This window comes from Sceloporus occidentalis, unplaced genomic scaffold (genome assembly GCF_023333645.1).
Source record: "Sceloporus occidentalis isolate IW3139 unplaced genomic scaffold, rSceOcc1.0.p SCAF_169, whole genome shotgun sequence".
In the NCBI taxonomy this organism is placed as follows: Eukaryota; Metazoa; Chordata; class Lepidosauria; order Squamata; family Phrynosomatidae; genus Sceloporus; species Sceloporus occidentalis.
The window spans coordinates 1,504,850-1,522,429 of NW_028317149.1; the positions used below are offsets into that span (position 1 = coordinate 1,504,850).

General features: G+C 41.2%; 1 protein-coding gene across 1 annotated transcript; it reads left to right on the forward strand.

Moving 5' to 3' along the window:
• Nucleotides 1–311: 311 nt before the first annotated feature.
• On the forward strand, nt 312–6,350 carry LOC149279390 (deoxyhypusine hydroxylase-like). The gene is made up of 5 exons (XM_089501287.1): nt 312–585; nt 754–830; nt 1,695–1,932; nt 3,841–4,139; nt 6,228–6,350. Exons 1-5 carry the CDS (start codon nt 312–314, stop codon nt 6,348–6,350), a joined length of 1,011 nt encoding a protein of 336 aa, XP_089357413.1.
• Nucleotides 6,351–17,580: the final 11,230 nt, after the last annotated feature.

The following is a 17,580-nucleotide window of genomic DNA, read 5'->3' on the forward strand; positions in this document are numbered from 1 at the left end:
CAATAAATCTGTCTATGGAACCCTTGAGTGCCTGGAGCCTTTTTCTGTTTTGATTTACTGGGGAGCTGGCCCTTCCTGGCACAGCTAAGCACCTGAGTTCCTGTGGGGAGTGTGTGCAGATTCCTGATTTTGGTGACTTGAAAAATAAATGTCATTTATGTTTGTACACTAACCCAGAAAAAAAAAAGAAAGAAAAGTCAATGTTTAGCGAGTGACAAATACTAGGAACCCTCAGTAACCTGAATGTCTCGAGACAAGTTTGGCAGTTATTTAGTTTATTGTTTATGATTTCACATCCTGTTTGTTTCCACATGGAGGAACTCAACGACGTGCAGCTTGTTGGTCGTGTGCTGCTGGACCCCACTCGCCCTCTTCCCGCCCGGTTTAGGGCACTTTTTACACTACGGAATCTAGGAGGACCTGAAGCAGTGGAACTGATCGGTCAAGGATTTAGTGATGAATCCGCGCTGCTGAAACATGAATTGGCCTACTGCTTGGGGCAAATGAGAGACCGAACAGCACTTCCCGTGCTTATCGCAGTGCTGAAGGACCGGACACAGGAGCCAATGGTCCGCCATGAGGCAGGTGAGAGTATGCAGGGTTTGTGAGGACCAGAGGTCATTTTTGAAGGTAGGACAAAACAATGGGGTAGTGTCGACGTGGCAGCTTGCAGAAAGCTGAATGCCTGTAAGCAATATATCAAAGTTACTCTGATTTGTTTTCCTTTTTTAACTCTTTTTTTTTAACTTAAAGGAGAAGCTTTGGGAGCTATTGGAGACCCCGAGGTACTGGATCTTCTAAAGGCATATTCCGAGGATCCAGTCATAGAGGTAAAGGCTTTACTTGAAATGAAAAGAAAGGAAGCTTTCAGCATTCATAGTATCCCTAATACTTTTACTGAATTCTTAAATACTACAATGTAGGTATATCTGTTACCTGTCCAGGAATATAAGGGGTCAGATCTTGGATTTACCTCATTATTTCCCAGAGACCGTTGGCCTGGGTACCATGTGAGGCCACATTTCCCAAGGCAGGTGCCTGTCTTCCACACTTACATATGAAAGTTATGGAGTGGAGACCATGTTCGATATGGGAAGGGAAAGAGGGTTGACGTTGCAGGTAAACTTGGGAGTAGGCTGAGCTGTAGTATCAAGGTGTGTTGGAGATTTGGAAACTATCGAGATGACCCGTGGTCTTGTTGGTGCAAAATCTTTGTATGAAGGTGGTGACTGATTCAGTCTGGAGCATTAAAACTGTGAACAAGTCTTATCTCCTCTTGCCTTTTCCCCTATATTTCATCTTTTCTCTCATTATTCTTTTGCTTCTCTTTTATCTGCCTTTTCTCTCTTTTATTTCTTGTCTGTCCTCTCTTTACTGACCTTAACCAAATATTTTCAACATCACTGGTAAGCCACGCCCAGGCATAACCACTGAATGTCTATCAAAAGATGGTGACCCATAGTTACATGGTGATTTTTCCATTACTACATGATTGCTTGACAACAAAATGCTTCCCATAAACTTTTATTTACTCTAAATTTAACCTGTCATTAAAAGGGATTGTCACATAAGTTTATCATTGTTCCTTTCAAGTGTATTTGCTGCAGTTTTGTATGGAGCGTGTTTTTTATAAGAATTTTTTTTTTCTGTTCTAAACATTTTCTTATTTGTTTTCTTATCTTGTTGAATTGCAGGTAGCAGAGACATGCCAGCTGGCCATACGTCGCATTGAATGGCTTCAGCAGAATCCAGATGCCCCTGATGATAACCCTTACCTGTCAGTGGATCCTGCTCCTCCTGCTGAGGAAAGCGATATCCCGGTTCTACGGGCCACCCTTCTAGATGATAACTTCCCGCTTTTTGAACGGTATCGTGCTATGTTTGCCCTTCGCAATATTGGAGGCAAGGAAGCTGTGTTGGCACTGACAGAAGGTAAACTGTCATTTGTGTAGCTCTGCCACAGTCATTAAGGGGAAACTCCATTTACTAAATGCATATTTTATTCCAATTAATGTGCACATCAGTACATTTTGTGCAAGCTATTCCATAGTAACTCGAGTTTAATAGAAACTCAGAGTTTAAAGCAGCTAATGAACTCTAGGAATGCAACTCAGAGAAACATGTAGAACATTTTTAAAAAGTGCGGTTCTCTTTAGGCTGGCCTTAAACTCACAGGTCGCTAGTTGAGTTTCTTTAAATTACATGTGGTTGTAAGAGATATAAAGACAACCTCGATTAACCATAATAAAAACACATTTTTGGGGATATAAACAGCCTGTGGTCTTTTATTTAACTTTACATAATATTTACAAAATACTTTTTTTGTAAATATTATAAACATAAACAACTGTATCATCTTAACACTCTTGGCCCAAACCCAGTGTGAAACAAGCTTTTGACTCATCACAAGCTATCCGCCCTTAAGCCAGAAGCAGATCCTGGATCCTGTATGTGGCACCCCCTACTTTAAAATGTAAGGACAGCCACAAAAAATTTATTTTGGCAAGAATGTTTATTTCACTAATTTGTAAACTGTATGTCAACTGACAAAAAACCTAGAAATAAATTTAATAAGTTTAAAAATTACTGAACATATATGGTACAGCATAACTCCTATCACTATATACTGAGCCAGACATTGAAGGTAGTGTAGCATAACCCACATCACTATATACTAATCCAGACATTGACATGGTAGGCCTCTGTCCCTAGAACAGCCTGCCTGTGCCCCCTGTGCCCCTGAAACAGCCTGTCTGTGCCCCTCTGCCCCTGAAACAGCCTGCCTGTGCCACCTCTGCCCGTGCAGCGGCCTGCCTATTCCCCCTTCTGCTCCTGAATTTCCCTACCCATGCCATCTCTGCCCCTGTAGCAGCTTGCCTGTGCCCTCAATGCTTCCTGAACTAGCCTGCCTGTACCCCCTCTGCCCCCTGAGGTCACCTGCCTATGCCTCCTCTTCCCCCTGAAGCAACCTGCCAGTGTCACCGGAAGCAGACTGCCTGTGCCCCCTAAACACCTATAAAATTCACTTATTCAACTGAAACTTACACATGGGTTTCCTTTAAAACATAATTCAATGTTTTTTCTTGATACAAAGGTTTTAGCAGAGGGAGCCATTGTATTGTTTACTACAGATAGTATGATAAGGAGTCAGGATGTTTAGTAGAATGGGCTAAGATGACAGGACTGGGACACATACAAATGAAAAACCCTGCAGTTGCCTAAATCATTGTATCATTAAAGAATTAGAGCTGTCTTAGACAGGAAAAAAATGATTCTGCTCCATATAGAAAACACATTACAGATATTTTAAATGAGCAGCCAGTGAAATATACATTCAGTTGAGATGTCATCACCGAAGAGCTAAGAAAATAGACATTTTCTGACAAATCTTCTTTTTGTAACCCATGATATAGTTTTTTAAAATTGTTTTGTTTTTTTTTGTGTTGGAGAACTCAGTAATGCTTTATTGATCTATAAACACATCTTTACAAACATATTGACCGAAGGGTACAGAAGTGTCATTACATGAAATGCAGTTATATAGGAATGCTATTAGTTTACTTGTGTGTAGATAGTCTAGTAGTATGGAGAGGTGCTTGTGCACTTGTAAGATATTACTGAGAATGCTGCATCCTCTTCCGGTCACTATCAAGCCCGGTACCTGTCATTTCACAAAGACAACTGGTAAAGCATTATATAATTATAGCAGGCGGGTTATACTATAGAGTTACAGGGATTAGAAATTCATGGTCATACAAGCGTCCACTTCTGTAGCGTCTGAAATATATCTAGGAAATACAGTTTTTTTTTCTTTACTGATCATTCCTCCCTTTTCCATAGGCCTACACTGTGGAGGTGCCTTATTCCGCCATGAGATTGGATATGTTCTCGGGCAAATGCAGCACGAGTCGGCTGTCTCAGGACTATCGGCTGCGTTGGAGCGATTTGATGAGAACCCCATGGTGCGGCATGAATGTGCTGAAGCTCTGGGATCTATTGCCCAGGAGGAATGTTTAAAAGCACTGCAGGCGCATGTGAAGGATGATGAGCAAGTAGTGAGGGAGAGCTGCGAGGTTGCATTAGATATGTATGGCTATGAGAACAGTGGGGACTTTCAGTATGCAGATGGACTAAAACAAGTACAAGAGTGTCCATAAGTCCTCTCATTATTAAAGTATTAAATCTGTCTAATCCTAGATTTAGACAGTCTGGTTGAATGGGGTGTGCCGCTGTTTCCTATATGCAAAGGGAGATAAAAATCCAGTTGAAAGTAAGAATTTATTAATTCATGTTGGACGCATATATGATGTTAGACAATAAAAAGACATCTGAACCAAATTGTTAAAGTGCATATGAAAAAAATAAAAATATTTTAGCTTTGAAGACTTGTCTGTGATGTACATATAAGGTCCACCATCACCAACTGGTTTGATATGATCATCTATTAGAAAGTAATAAAACATTGTAATCCGTTGATACATGGTTTAACACTAGGACAATTTTTTTTCCCTGTTTGTTAAATCTTAGTCACACAGCATTTGCATATACATTTTCAAAACTGCTGTGAAACTATATATTTAATTCAAAGAGTAGACAAGCCCTGGATACTAAGAGGAAGGGCTGCATGACTGGGCCTATATTAACTATGAGCTTGCTGGCCAGTCTGGGGTCATCTAGGGGACATCCTATGGGGTCCCACATTCTTGTGGGTGGGGTTTTGTGTGGCTATTTAGGGACCGTTTTCCCGCCACTTCTCAGGAAAACTTTTATCCTGTGAGATAAACCTGAGATTTTCCCGCCCTCCCTCCCTAAAAAAAAAAACAAAAAAAAAACAAACAAATTTTTGCCTGTTTATCTGTCTGTTATATGTATGGCAGAATTTCTGAGATAGGTATGCTGAATTTTACAAAATGGTTGTTATACCAACATTCATGTTTCATTTAATTTCTCCACGGGTTCAGTCCCTGGGGGAATTTGAGGGGTAGGGTGTTCCGACCCAACGGTCTCCGTTTGGAATTTGGCGGGATATCCCTACAAAATGTTATTGGTTATTTACATGTTATTGATGCATAACCTATCTCTTGTTTTGAATGTATTTTCTTGCACTTGTCACAGCAATAAAGCGCTGTGGCCTTCATTTTTCCAACGACCTCATGTCTCCTGTGTTATTATTTATTTATGTTTTGCGGTATGTTAATATATAGTGCCCAAGTCAAGCATCTTAAAACACACGTGCTGTGAGCTTGCTTAGCTGAGCAAACATTCCCAGAGCCACAGCGTAGCTATGTTGAATGTATCTATGGGTGTGTTGAACACACATTAAAGAGACTTTCTGAAATCGAATCATTTCCATCCAAAGCAAGACAAGGCAGACTTAAAGTGACCACACTAATAGAATATTGTTATATTTGACAAATAATATTATTGCAATGACAAATCAAGTCCCGTGACAGAGCTGTCACAAATTCGGAGTACGAACAGACTGCCGGGGTTTTTCTTTCCCGGTGAGGAGTGAAATGACATAGCCAACCTTAGCCCTGTCTGTGGAGATATTATCAGATATCCTAAAAGACAGGATAGCTGCCAGGGACCTTCTGTAAGGACTTACCTGCCTCTCCAGTCCCACTCCATGGCCGCTCCCGTGACGCTTCCTCCTCAGGCGGCTTCCCGGGCAGCAAGTACCACCGCTACCCGGTCAGCGTCTTCACTACACGGCAAACTGGTAGCACAGACTGGCGCCACAATGTGGTGAAAACTTAATATTGCACGTTACATCTGTTTGCCTGGCTTACTCCGCATTCCGGGGTCCTCCTCATCCAATCGTTACACCTGCCTGCTGATCTCAACGCAGTAATTGCATATGTTACCCAGATTGATCTTAGTCTCCGCGAAGGGCAATCACAGAGAGAAAGCCAAAGAGCACGAGAGAGGAGGAATATCCAACATATGTCTGGCTCCGCAGTTTATTCCATCACCTATGACTCCCTCAGCCTCTGAAGAACCTATGTAGCTGGGTGCCACCAGACTTCCTGAGCAAGAGAAGTCTAGGGGGAGAAGGGAGGGACTTTGCATATCCTGCAGAGCGGCGGGCCATTAACTGAGATCTTGTCCCAAGAGACCAGGAAACACACGTACCTAGGGTGGGTAAGGGGACCTGTTTTAGGTGTACTAAGACTGTCTCCTAATAAGCTCTTTACTCGTATGATTGTTCCTGTTCGTTTGTCCAGGCCTACGGGCTCAGTCTTCACAGGGGCTCTAACTTCTGCAAGCAGTACCTTATTCCCACACTTCCGAAAGAGACTCCTGTACGGCTCAAGGCCATTGATGGCAGACCTCTTCATCCTGCCTAGGTCACCCTTACTACGATTCCACTAACACTCTCAGTGGGTCTTGTACATGCTGAGGAATTTCAGTTCCTGGTCATTTGTTCCCCCTCAACTCCTATAATTCTGGGATTTCTGTGGCTACAGGCACACAACTCTGTCATTGACTGAACACCCAGACAGATCACGTCCTGGAATAAAGCCTGTGAGGAATATTCCATGAAGCCCTTGAGACTTGCCTCCTTGTCGACTACTTCTGAAGCTCCGACATTTTAGCTATTTTTACATTTAAATTTTTTTTATTTTACCTCACTGATCACATCAGTGATTTGTGAGCTAGGCTCATTTTGACCTGCATGGTGTGCTGCAGTACCCTCTTGTGTTTTGAATGGGTGCCGCTATTTTGATTGAGGCAGCATGTGGCAGTTTGAAACACTTCTAGGAGCAATAAAAAGGGGCCTCTTGTTTTTTTTTTGTTTTACTGAATGGCTCAACGTTGAGGCATTGCAGCAACACCAGCTGCGCAAAGAAAGCAATTGTTGACCCCATGACGTGTCAGGCACCTCAATTGCCGTTAAGATAATGCAATTCTGTGATGTACCTGGCATGTCAATTGTCATTAAGAGGTTAAAATTGTGCAATCTTCGTATTCTACAAATATTTGCCCGTTCCTGTGTTCGGTTCGGGCAAATATTCATATACGTTCTTCATGTTAATTTTCATCTTCGTTTTCACTAGTTTCCTAGCAGGGGTTAATATACGGGGTTAACAAACACATTGCCGCAGCAACCAATGAAGTTCTTCATTCGTCAATGCCAGACGAGCCCCTTGCCGGAGACCAATAGAGTCGCACACACAGACCTTTAAATTCTGGCTCGATCCGAGGTGCTCCGAAGTGTACCTTGCCCTAAAATTAAATCCCCGTTCCTCCCAGGCCAAGTTACTTAGAGCAGTTGTCTCAGACTTAGACAAATGCTCTGAGCAACTTGGCCTGGAAGCAATGTGGATTATTTTTATCATATAACATCAATAGAAGTTGAATAAAAGAATAATAGGGGATTTTAGACCAATTTTACATACTTGGCTAACATTTGCAACTCATCTTTATTGGCATACTTTCCCGAATTTGACAGGACAGGACTGAAAAGACAGGACTGAAAAAACAGGACTGTCCCGGAAAAATAGGGGCTGTTGGCAGATATGCGGATGGAAGAATGTGGGACAAAAACTCAAAATAAGCTTAGACTTATAGGGTTAATGTAAGGTTAAGAATAGTAGTAGTGCACTGGTATGGTTTAAGATCTATTATTAATATCTAATTTTAAATTTAATGTGTGTTAAAAATAAGAGGGTTCATGTCTTATTATATTATTAAAGTTATTTAATTTATTATATTTATTTATCCTACCTACATTTGCATACCTAGTTTACCCGAATTTGATGGGACAGGATTAAAAAAAAGGACTGTCCCGGAAAAATAGGGGCTGTTGGCAGGTATTAGGGGAATGAAGAATTTGGGCCAAAAACTCAAAATAAGTTTAGACTTAATGTAAAGTTAAGAATAGTATTTAGTGCACTGGTTTGGGTAAAGATCTATTATCCATATTATCTAACTGTAAATTTAATTGGTGTTATTAAAAATAATGAGTACATTTCTTATATTTATTTTATTATATTATAAAAGTTGTTTTATTATATTTATTTTTACCTACATTTGCATACTTACCCACAAGGACGTACTTACTTACCTAGGTTGACAGGATGCAAACAACAGTACTGTACGGAACCGTTGGAAGGTATTTGATAGAAGAAAGAGGGCCAAAAAACTCCAAATATTATCTCCGAGTTATAGGGTTAAGTGTAAGTTATAGCGTTAATTGTAGACTAGCGCGTGTAGAAGTAAAGGCCAGGATAAATAACAGGAAAGATCCTTGTGAATTGTGTATATGTGTGTGTTATGTTTGGTTGGTTGGGAATCAGACGGAAAAAAATTAAATGAACGGAAGGAAAAATCAAGATTTGCACAAATAAATAGAGGATTTAAAAAAGGAAAAGGTGAATGAGTGTGCAATTTGCTACCCACTCACTTCTTTCACCCCCAGGGCAAAGCATTCAAACATAACGTTTGGCAGTGGACTTCCAGAGCTCAGCACTCCAGGAGTTAAAGGTCCATGCAAGCAAATCTATTGGTCAGGGAGCTCCTCTGGCATCAACCAATGAAGGAGCTCCCTGCCAGCAACCATTAGAGTCGCTCGTACGGACCTTTAACTCCTGATGGTGAAACTCGCCTTTGGTCTCCCCACTCCAAGAGTTAAATTTCTTTACGAGCGACCAATAGAGTCGCACGTACAGACCTTTAACTCCTGATGGCGGAAACTTGGCCTGGGGGTCGCCCTCCTCCAGGACCTTTAACAAGGAGTTAAAGGTCCGTACGAGCGACTCTATTGGTCACTGGAAGGAAGCTCCTTCATTGGTTGATGCCAGAGGAGCTCCCTGTCAGTGACCAATAGAGTCGCTCGTACGGACCTTTAACTCCTTGTGCGATCCTACGGATTTCCGCTACAGTTAACCCCTGAGATTCTGCGTAGATAAGGTAAGCTAGAAGGGGAAGGGACCAAGGAGATTAGTTGGAGATATTAACGAAGCCGAAGAAGAACACGATTCTTCATGTTGTTTGTCTTCGATTTTGTGTACGTTTTTTGATGCCGCCATGTTAGTTTCTTCGGTATTCGGGCTGAACAATGAAAACGCACCCTTCGTGTTCGTTTTCATGTTCGCCCGAATACGAATACACAAGTCTAGTGTATATATATATATATATATATATATAGATAGATAGATAGATAGATAATATATAATATATTTCTATGAAATGAAAGTTAAAATCATTAAATTGAATTATTAACATATTATATTTCTATGAAATAAATTAATTTCAGGTTTCAACTTGGAATTTTGGTACCTGGTTATCTTGTGCCTATGTCGTTTTTTGGACATCTTTGAAGCCGGACAATGCAATTTACACCCAAGCATTCCTGATCCTCAGGTCCCACTGCAAGAAAGGTTCTCTGGGCAATACGACCAGTATAGAACTTTCATGTCCTCCTGTGAAATACTTTTTTCTCTTAAGCCACACACCTATGGCTCAGTTGTAATATCAGGACCACCTAGGTCCAAGGCTCAAAGGGAGGTAGGTACCACAGGCAAGCCCAATTCTGGGTAGCAGGAGTAATAGACAAGTAACTGGAGCCAGCCATAGGAGCACGAGGGACAAATTGGAAAATGGGAATTCTTACCTGGGAATTCTCTTTCCTTGTCCATTTCCACAGTGGCACAGATGGAGAGATGGCTCCGCCTACCAGGTAGGGCAGGAAACCCTATAAAAAAGTGGACCTCCCCTTCCTCCCCAGTGGTGTTATAAAGACATACTCAGAAGCCAGACCGAAAGGTTAAGGCGGGAAGGATCTGGGTGGAGAATAGGACCCTGGAGGAGAATGTCCTTCACCTGAGGAAGACGAATTGCCCTGTCTATGGTCAGACGTGCAAGGTCTGAGAACCAGATCTTTCATGCCCAGAAAGGAGCGATCATGATGAACTTGTGAGGCTTTCCTTTATCTTTCGGAGGACTCGGGAGATAAGAGGTATTGGGAGGGGAATGTATGTCAGATCGTAGTCCCAGGTCTGAGAGAGAGAACTTATAGTCATCGAGGCTGTCCCTCTGGGGAAAGTGAAAAGAACTCTTTCACCTGTCTGTTTGACTGGGAGGCCATCAGGTCTAACTGGGGTATGCCCCATTTCCCTGTTCAGGCTCCACTCCCCCGGGTGCACTGCTTGTCTGCTTAGGTAGTCTGCCTCCTGATTCGAGGACCCCTTGATGTGAATAGCAGAGATTGTGCACTGGTTGAACTCTGCCCATTGACAGATTCTTGCAGTCAGGGCTTGTAGGCGTCTGCTCCTTGTGCCTCCCTGCTTGGAGAGAAATGCCACTACGGTGACATTGTCTGAAAGAATCCTGACTGGCCTGTGGTGAAGGGTCAGGGACCAGAACTTCAGTGCTCTCTAGACCGCCAATAACTCTAGATAGGTGATGTGTAGGTCTGTTTCCTGTGAAGACCAATTTCCTTGGGCGATCTCTTTCCCCATAACCTCTCCCCAGTCTCTTAAACTGGCATCAGTGGAGATGACTATCCAGTCCTGTGTCTTCCATGGAAGGCCTTTGGAGAGGTTCTTTTCCAACATCCACCATCTGAGCGAGGCTAAAACGAAGGGGGAGAGAAGGACCTTTTTGTGTAACAATGTCTGGGATCGGTCCCAGTGGTCTAGCAGGAACTGTTGAACGGGTCTTGAGTGACCAAGAGCCCAAGGGACCGCTGAAAGAGATGATGTCATTAGGCCCAGTAGAGACATTATGCACCTGATGGACACCTTCTTGTTGCTCAACCCTCCCTCCCAACATTCAACAAAAATCCCAAAACCCACTTCTTCAGAGAAGTATTCCACCTTAGCTGCTAGAACTTCCTTGTCATTGAGACAACCACCAAACTACCTCTCACCTTTCTCTGTGCCTTATACCCCCCGACACTACCTCTCACCCGTCACTGATACCCCCCACACACACTACCTCTCACCCTTTCTCTGTGCCTTATGTTTGTCACCCCATTCCCTCAAGATTGTAAGCTTGCGAGCAGGGCTCTCTCCACCTAATGTATCGGTTTGTCTTAGTCTGTCAATTCTCGTCTTGTCAGACCCCTTGAACTTATGTATTGTATTAAGCGCTGCGTAAATTGTTGGCGCTATATAAATAAAAGATAATAATAATAATAACACCCAGAGGATGAACTCCTTTAGCCTTCTGATCTTGGCTCCGGGCGGGGAGAAACGTCTTTTGGATCCCTAAGAAGGTAAGTCTTCTGCTTGGAAGGAACTGTGACTTCTTTACCTGGTAGGCGCAACCATCTCTCTATCTGTGCCACAGGGAATGGCAAGGAGATGCAGATACAGGCCACAATGTTGGCAACAGAAGTCAGGAGATGAGTGGGTAATCCAGAGAACCGCCCAAAGTCATAACTGGGAAGTCAGTCACTGGGGACACAGGGACAACCAGGTACACAGGAGGCAGAAACAGGTAGGCTGGAACTGGGTCAGGAAGGGAATGTCAGGCTACGGGAGAAATAACATGCCAAGTTATACTGAGAGGGGCTACAATACAAACTGAGCACCTCACTTCAGGTGTATAGGGCTTTTATAGTGCAGTTCCCCGCCAGTCCAGTCACAGAGAGCTTCTGATCCCAAACCTGTATCCTGCTTGAATTAAGCTTTTCACCCCAAATTTATATCTATCTCATGCCCAAATTACCTTTAGATGGTACCCAATAGGAAGATTAGGTAAATTGCAAAGCAGCCCTGAGCTGGATCCATTGACAGTCTGCTTTCGGCCATGGTCTGAATCTGAGATTGAGACTCATACCTGATCCACCACCGAGTGCCTTTACAGCGGAGGTGATTCAGGGCTTTATGACAGATTATTGCCCTATAACTTGCAAAAAGCATAAAACATTAGATATTTTTAAACTCATGACAAGTACTAGAATCAATTCAGTAAGTTTTTTATTAGCTTTTTTAGATGTGTGAAAGATTTTTCAAATAAAAGTCAATACATAAAATAAAAATAATTCAATTTCTCCTGCACAACACCTACAGTGGTCAAGGTCATCAAAGACTAGCCTAAATATATTCTTATTTTAGAAAAATCAGCCTTTCTAAAATCTAAATGGGCATAATATTTCCAATTGTGTTTTTGCCTGTCTTTTATATTCTTGGATGGTATTTGATTATTATATGATAAAAGGTGTTTTGCCATATGTTCTTTTTGGGTGGGCTGCAAAATACATTTATGCCTAATATGTGTAGGTTTACACATGTAACTTCACCACATAAGGCAGTGATCAAATATACATGCTTAATATAATATGCTAAAGTTGGAGACCTTGAGCAACTCACTCAAAATATAAAAGCAAGTTACCTGTAAAAAAGAGTTTATTTAAATGTTGATGTATTTAATGAGACTGTGTACATCTAGGCATTCACTCACTCGTGGTTATCATTTCTGTCCTGAATGATATTATAATAAATATGGAATATCAGCACACTCTAGTGGCTCGTAGATATATAGACAGCACCATTACTCCTTACTAATTATAACCACATATTGGCATGCCTTGGAACTCTCCGGGTTTCACCGGGAGACGCCACATAAGGTGCTGCTTCTACGAGTCTCTGGGTCATTGCCTGGAATTGATACACATGCAAATGGCGACTGTATGCGTATGGAGATTCAACAAGCTCCCAGCAAGTTCACACAGATGGTTTAAAGTAACAAGCAGAAATTGTATCTTCTCGGCCTGTAGACGTAGATACAATGGATCCTTCCTAATGTGATATGATAGTTACGACTGAGGAGGGTAACTGGTATGCAAGCAATATTGATGATTTGTGGGCCAGAATAATGTGAAAGCGGGTTTATTCACTAAGGGCAAAAGTGTCAGGGAAGTTTGAGGGAAGTTTTAGTTTTAACTCTCTCATTTCACTGCTCATTATGAAAGATCAACAATAACAAGTTTGAAGTGAGAAGTTCTGAGCTGTATAATGCACAATTCAATGTGTAAGGAGACATTCAAGGACCTACAATGATTTAACTATACATTATACAGGGTCAAGCAAGCTCTTCCAGCAGCAGAAGCACACTAGGGAAGTGAAGGAGATGAAACATAACTCTCCCTAAAGTCTACAAGGTTTTGGCCAAAGCATTGACCACTATAATTGTATGTTTAAATAAACTACCCTTAGAAATGTAATTCAAAGTAAGGAAGTAGAACCCTGTCTAAAAAGCGGGATTAATAAAATCGAATCTATCATTTATCTTTATCTTCCCATGTCCCTGATATAAAACCCTCAATATTGATGTGCATAGGGGCCAGCATGGGCCAGAGTGGGCCCAGACTGGGCGTCCTGTGTATGGCTAGGCCTTGGCGCCAATTTTGGTAGCTGGGGCTGGAGTTTAGTGGGTAGTTATTTAAGGGGTTGTCACCTTATCCTGTGTTGTTTGGCTGTCCTAGTCCCTTATGTTCGGTGGCTAGCCTTTTCTTGTTTTCTCTCCCCTCTTTCTTTCCTCTTCTTGTTTTTCTGGTTTCCATTGACCAGGGTGTAGTGAAGCGTGACATGATGCTACCGCGGCTAAGCCGCTACAGTAGACGGGGGGGGTTGCCATTTCTTGATAACGGTTTTGCGCATGGCTTTCGGATACCGTTTGCTCCTAGGGCTGCCTGTTTGTCCAGGAAGAACTTAAAAATCTGTGGCGACCTTTCTGGAAGTCCTGCGTGAAAAGTTTCCAAGGAGATTCTGTTGGGCCTCATGGGGGGCCCCTTTCAGGATGCTCCTTTTGATTGCTTTCGGCCGATAAGTTAGCTGCATTAAGGTTGGGAATGGCTGAGGTGTGTGCTTCCTGGAAGACTACTTCAACCATTGTCGGATAATTCCGGTGGGACAGGTAGGTGAGGGCAGACCTAGCTGTTTGGGAGGTTTTCCTTGCCAGGTTCAATGGGAAGGTGTTTTTTTCAGTGTTGGCGGAGTCGTTGTTTTTGTTTACCCATGCATTAGGGAGAGTGAGTTTTGGGGCATACTTTGGGGGCAGTGTTGCGCGGGTAGGTGGCTGGCAATGGAGTTGTTTCCTCAAATGGTGGCTCTGACCTTGTGTATGTGTTGCATGCACAGTCGTAGGGTTGTCCTTTTTACTGACAACCTAGTGGTTGTCCACTCAATCAATTTTTTGTCAGCCTCTTCTCCTCTGGTATTATGCTTGTTGTGCTGGTCGGGAAGATCCTGCAGGGGATGTGGTGCGGTCTGCCCTGCCTGGAGCTGATGGGAACTCCAGGGGCCGCTTGCTTGCATGATGGATGGCTTATGATAAGGTTTGGCAGGAGTGGGATTGGTTGGTGGGCGTTGCGGGTTCCGTAGCAAAGGGAGGGGGATCACTTAAACATGTTGTGGTTTATAGTGGGTTTGGGGTTAAGTGGGGCATCCATCTCAGCCCACCCTATAGTTCAGCTGGCAGTACCACATACACAGCAGTGCACTTGTGCTCCCTTTTCCATGATTGCTACACACTATGGCGGAGAAAACTTTTCTGTAGTGGTCCTGTGCATTTGAAAGTATGAGCAAGACTTTCATTTACTTTAAAACACTGTGGCTTCCTCAAAAAAATAGTTACAAAAGTGTTATCATCATCATCATGGTAATATGGTGTGTGAAGGGAGCATGTTGCCAGCTAAAACAGCCTTCTCCCAGTTAACATGCTGGGATCACGGATAATGAGGTCACAAGTGCCTTCTTCCTTTGACTAAATAAAACATTTTAAAACATTTAAAAACAAGACACGTGTTATTTTGTTAAAATAAATTTAGCTTTTTACATTTTATTTTTAAATAGACAGATGAACATTTGTTGACTTCAACATGCATCACTCTCAACTAGAAGCATCAAAAGCAGGCTTGCCAAAGGTGTAAAGACATTGGCATACTCATTGGCATATGTATTTTCTATCTTTAACACAATTATGGAATATATTCCTTTCCAATATGTGCCTTCCCTGTACTATATTGTTAAGTATGACCTTTATAGCCTACATGGGCAATTTACATGTATGTACAACCATGATAAGTTTACCAAGGGAGTGGAAGCTTTTAAGGAAATTATTCAGTCTAATCTATTACTACTATTAGGTTCTAGGCATCCATGGACAACTTAACTTGTACTAAAGATCAATATATTGGTTATCTCCTTAAACTGTGTGTAACATTGTCACCTAAATGTAGCTACAGCAAAAAAAAACCTGGCAAAGAAAAATGTGCCCTGATCCCCAGCCCTCAATCAATATTGCATAGTTACCGGAGCAAGAATTTTCATCGCATTGAAACAGTAAATACATCTGGAAGAGCAAGTTTCACCCAAAATTACAAAGAGTAGGAGATGGGCAGTAAGCCCTGAAAAAGGTATTGATATAAAGCTGTAGTTAAAATACATATCATATATATATATATATATAAAACCAGTATTATATACCAATAACCAGTATTTTTCTAATATATATATATATATGTGTGTGTGTATATATATATATATATATATATATATATATATTAGAAAAATACTGGTTATTGAGATGATTTGTCCGTGGAACTCAAAGTTTTTTTTTTTTAAGAGTAGCTAATTATGCCCAATAGCCACGTGATGTTTACTAATCCTCTTTTCTTTCTGTACCATCTCTTTTACGCAATCAATAATCCTTTCTGCTGATTCTAGTGAGGTATTTATATCTGGGCTCCTAGCAGGACACCAACAAGGAAACATACAGCTAAACAGGCCATCAGGGTTTTGCTTTTATACTGAGTACCATGTCAAGAATTGGAGGAGCTGCTGTTTATACAGCTAGGTCACATATGATAAATTATGCTAAATTCACTGATACATTTGAATGTTATAAACATCAATGATAACAGTTTACAATCAGTAACATTTGTATCAAGTAGGTTATATAATGCTCATACATACATATGAAGCCTGTAAATATTTCTATTTATGTGAGATTCCAATGGCAACAGCGATATATGTTTGCCCATACACGTCTCAGTCACTAATTTTATATTAAAATGTTGTGTAGGCATGATAAATAATAAAAAAACTGATCTTATTACTCATCTATCTATGGTATTAAGAGAAAAATGACCTTATTACACATCTATCTATAGTACTCAGTATTAAGTAGAGCTTACACTTTAATACCTTAGGAATGTAGGGTTGAGTGAAGAAGGGGAGGGGTAGATAAATCACAGGATCATCCGTTGACAGCATGCAAAGAATAGAGACATTGGTAAGATAGAACGTATATTCCATACAGAATATTTTTAGACTCAGGATGTCCACAGATGAAAAAAAACCTCCTCAACAGTGAAATAGGTTTCCTGTAATGGAAAGTAGCTAAATAATGAAACTAGGTAAAGCATTGGGATACATCTTGTCCACAGAAAAGCTACTGTGACATATTGGACATCACAGCAGTCAACGGGTCAATTTTAAGAGTCTTTACTTTTGTTCATAATATGGTGAAGCCAGGTCATCTTTGAGGACTGAAGTCAAGGAGAAGCAATTGTAACCTATTACGGAACATGGCATAGGACTACCATATGCCATCTTCATATGCTGTGTCTTCAAAAGAAACAAGACTCTACGTGATACTAATATTGTCCTTATACCATCAGGAAAGCCTAAGAGACATGGATCCATCAGGAGTTTTACTTATGTACTTCTCTGTGTCATAAAATTATGCAGGTGTGGAGAAACAAAGTGGAAACCTTTAAAATGTTAAGCTGCATTTTGAAAAAGTAAAGAGACATAATGATGGAGGGGTATTTGCTGTCTCCGTACTCAGTGGAAGAAAGAAATGATGAACCAATATACAGAGATTATAAGCCACCAGCTCTAGATGCCATTCAGCTGCCCACGTATGTCATATACCTGCTAATGGCAGCACTGGTTGTTCTAACTGTGGCATATGCAATTGTTGGACACCTCATGAAAGACCTTCTTCATGACATCGCAGGTAAGAGTGAGGTATGAACACTTAAGGTCACATAGAGTCTTTTTTTGAGGGAATGGAATATTTTTGCAACAAAGAAAAGCTATAAATTAATACAGTACACATTACCCTTGCATTAACACCAAAACAACATAGTTTAGTACACTGACAATAAATAAAAACTACATCAAAGACATTTGACATAATTAATTTGCTCAATGATAATTAAAGAGCTATGTTAAGATTAGCAGTAAAAGGGCAGTGTAGGCAGCATGACCAGAAGAGTTTATTCACACCAATGGCACTTTCCATTTCTACTTTACTGAGAGTGTGCTAGAAAAGTGGAATGGCCTTCCAGGAGACGTGGTGGAGGTTAATACAAAAAGTGATTTAAACATGCATGGGATAGGCACTTGGTTATCCTGAATGTAAGATGAGACCAAGGATCAATTAAAGGCAAACTAGAAGGGCCAAATGGTTATTATTTGCCATCAAATTCAAAATAGAAGAATATCATTATCTTCTAAAGCAGAGCAGATAGAATGGTTATTAACGACATGATGGTTATTTCATAAATTAAAATACAAAATTACTTAGTTTGGTTGATTCTTTTCCCAAAACAGTATT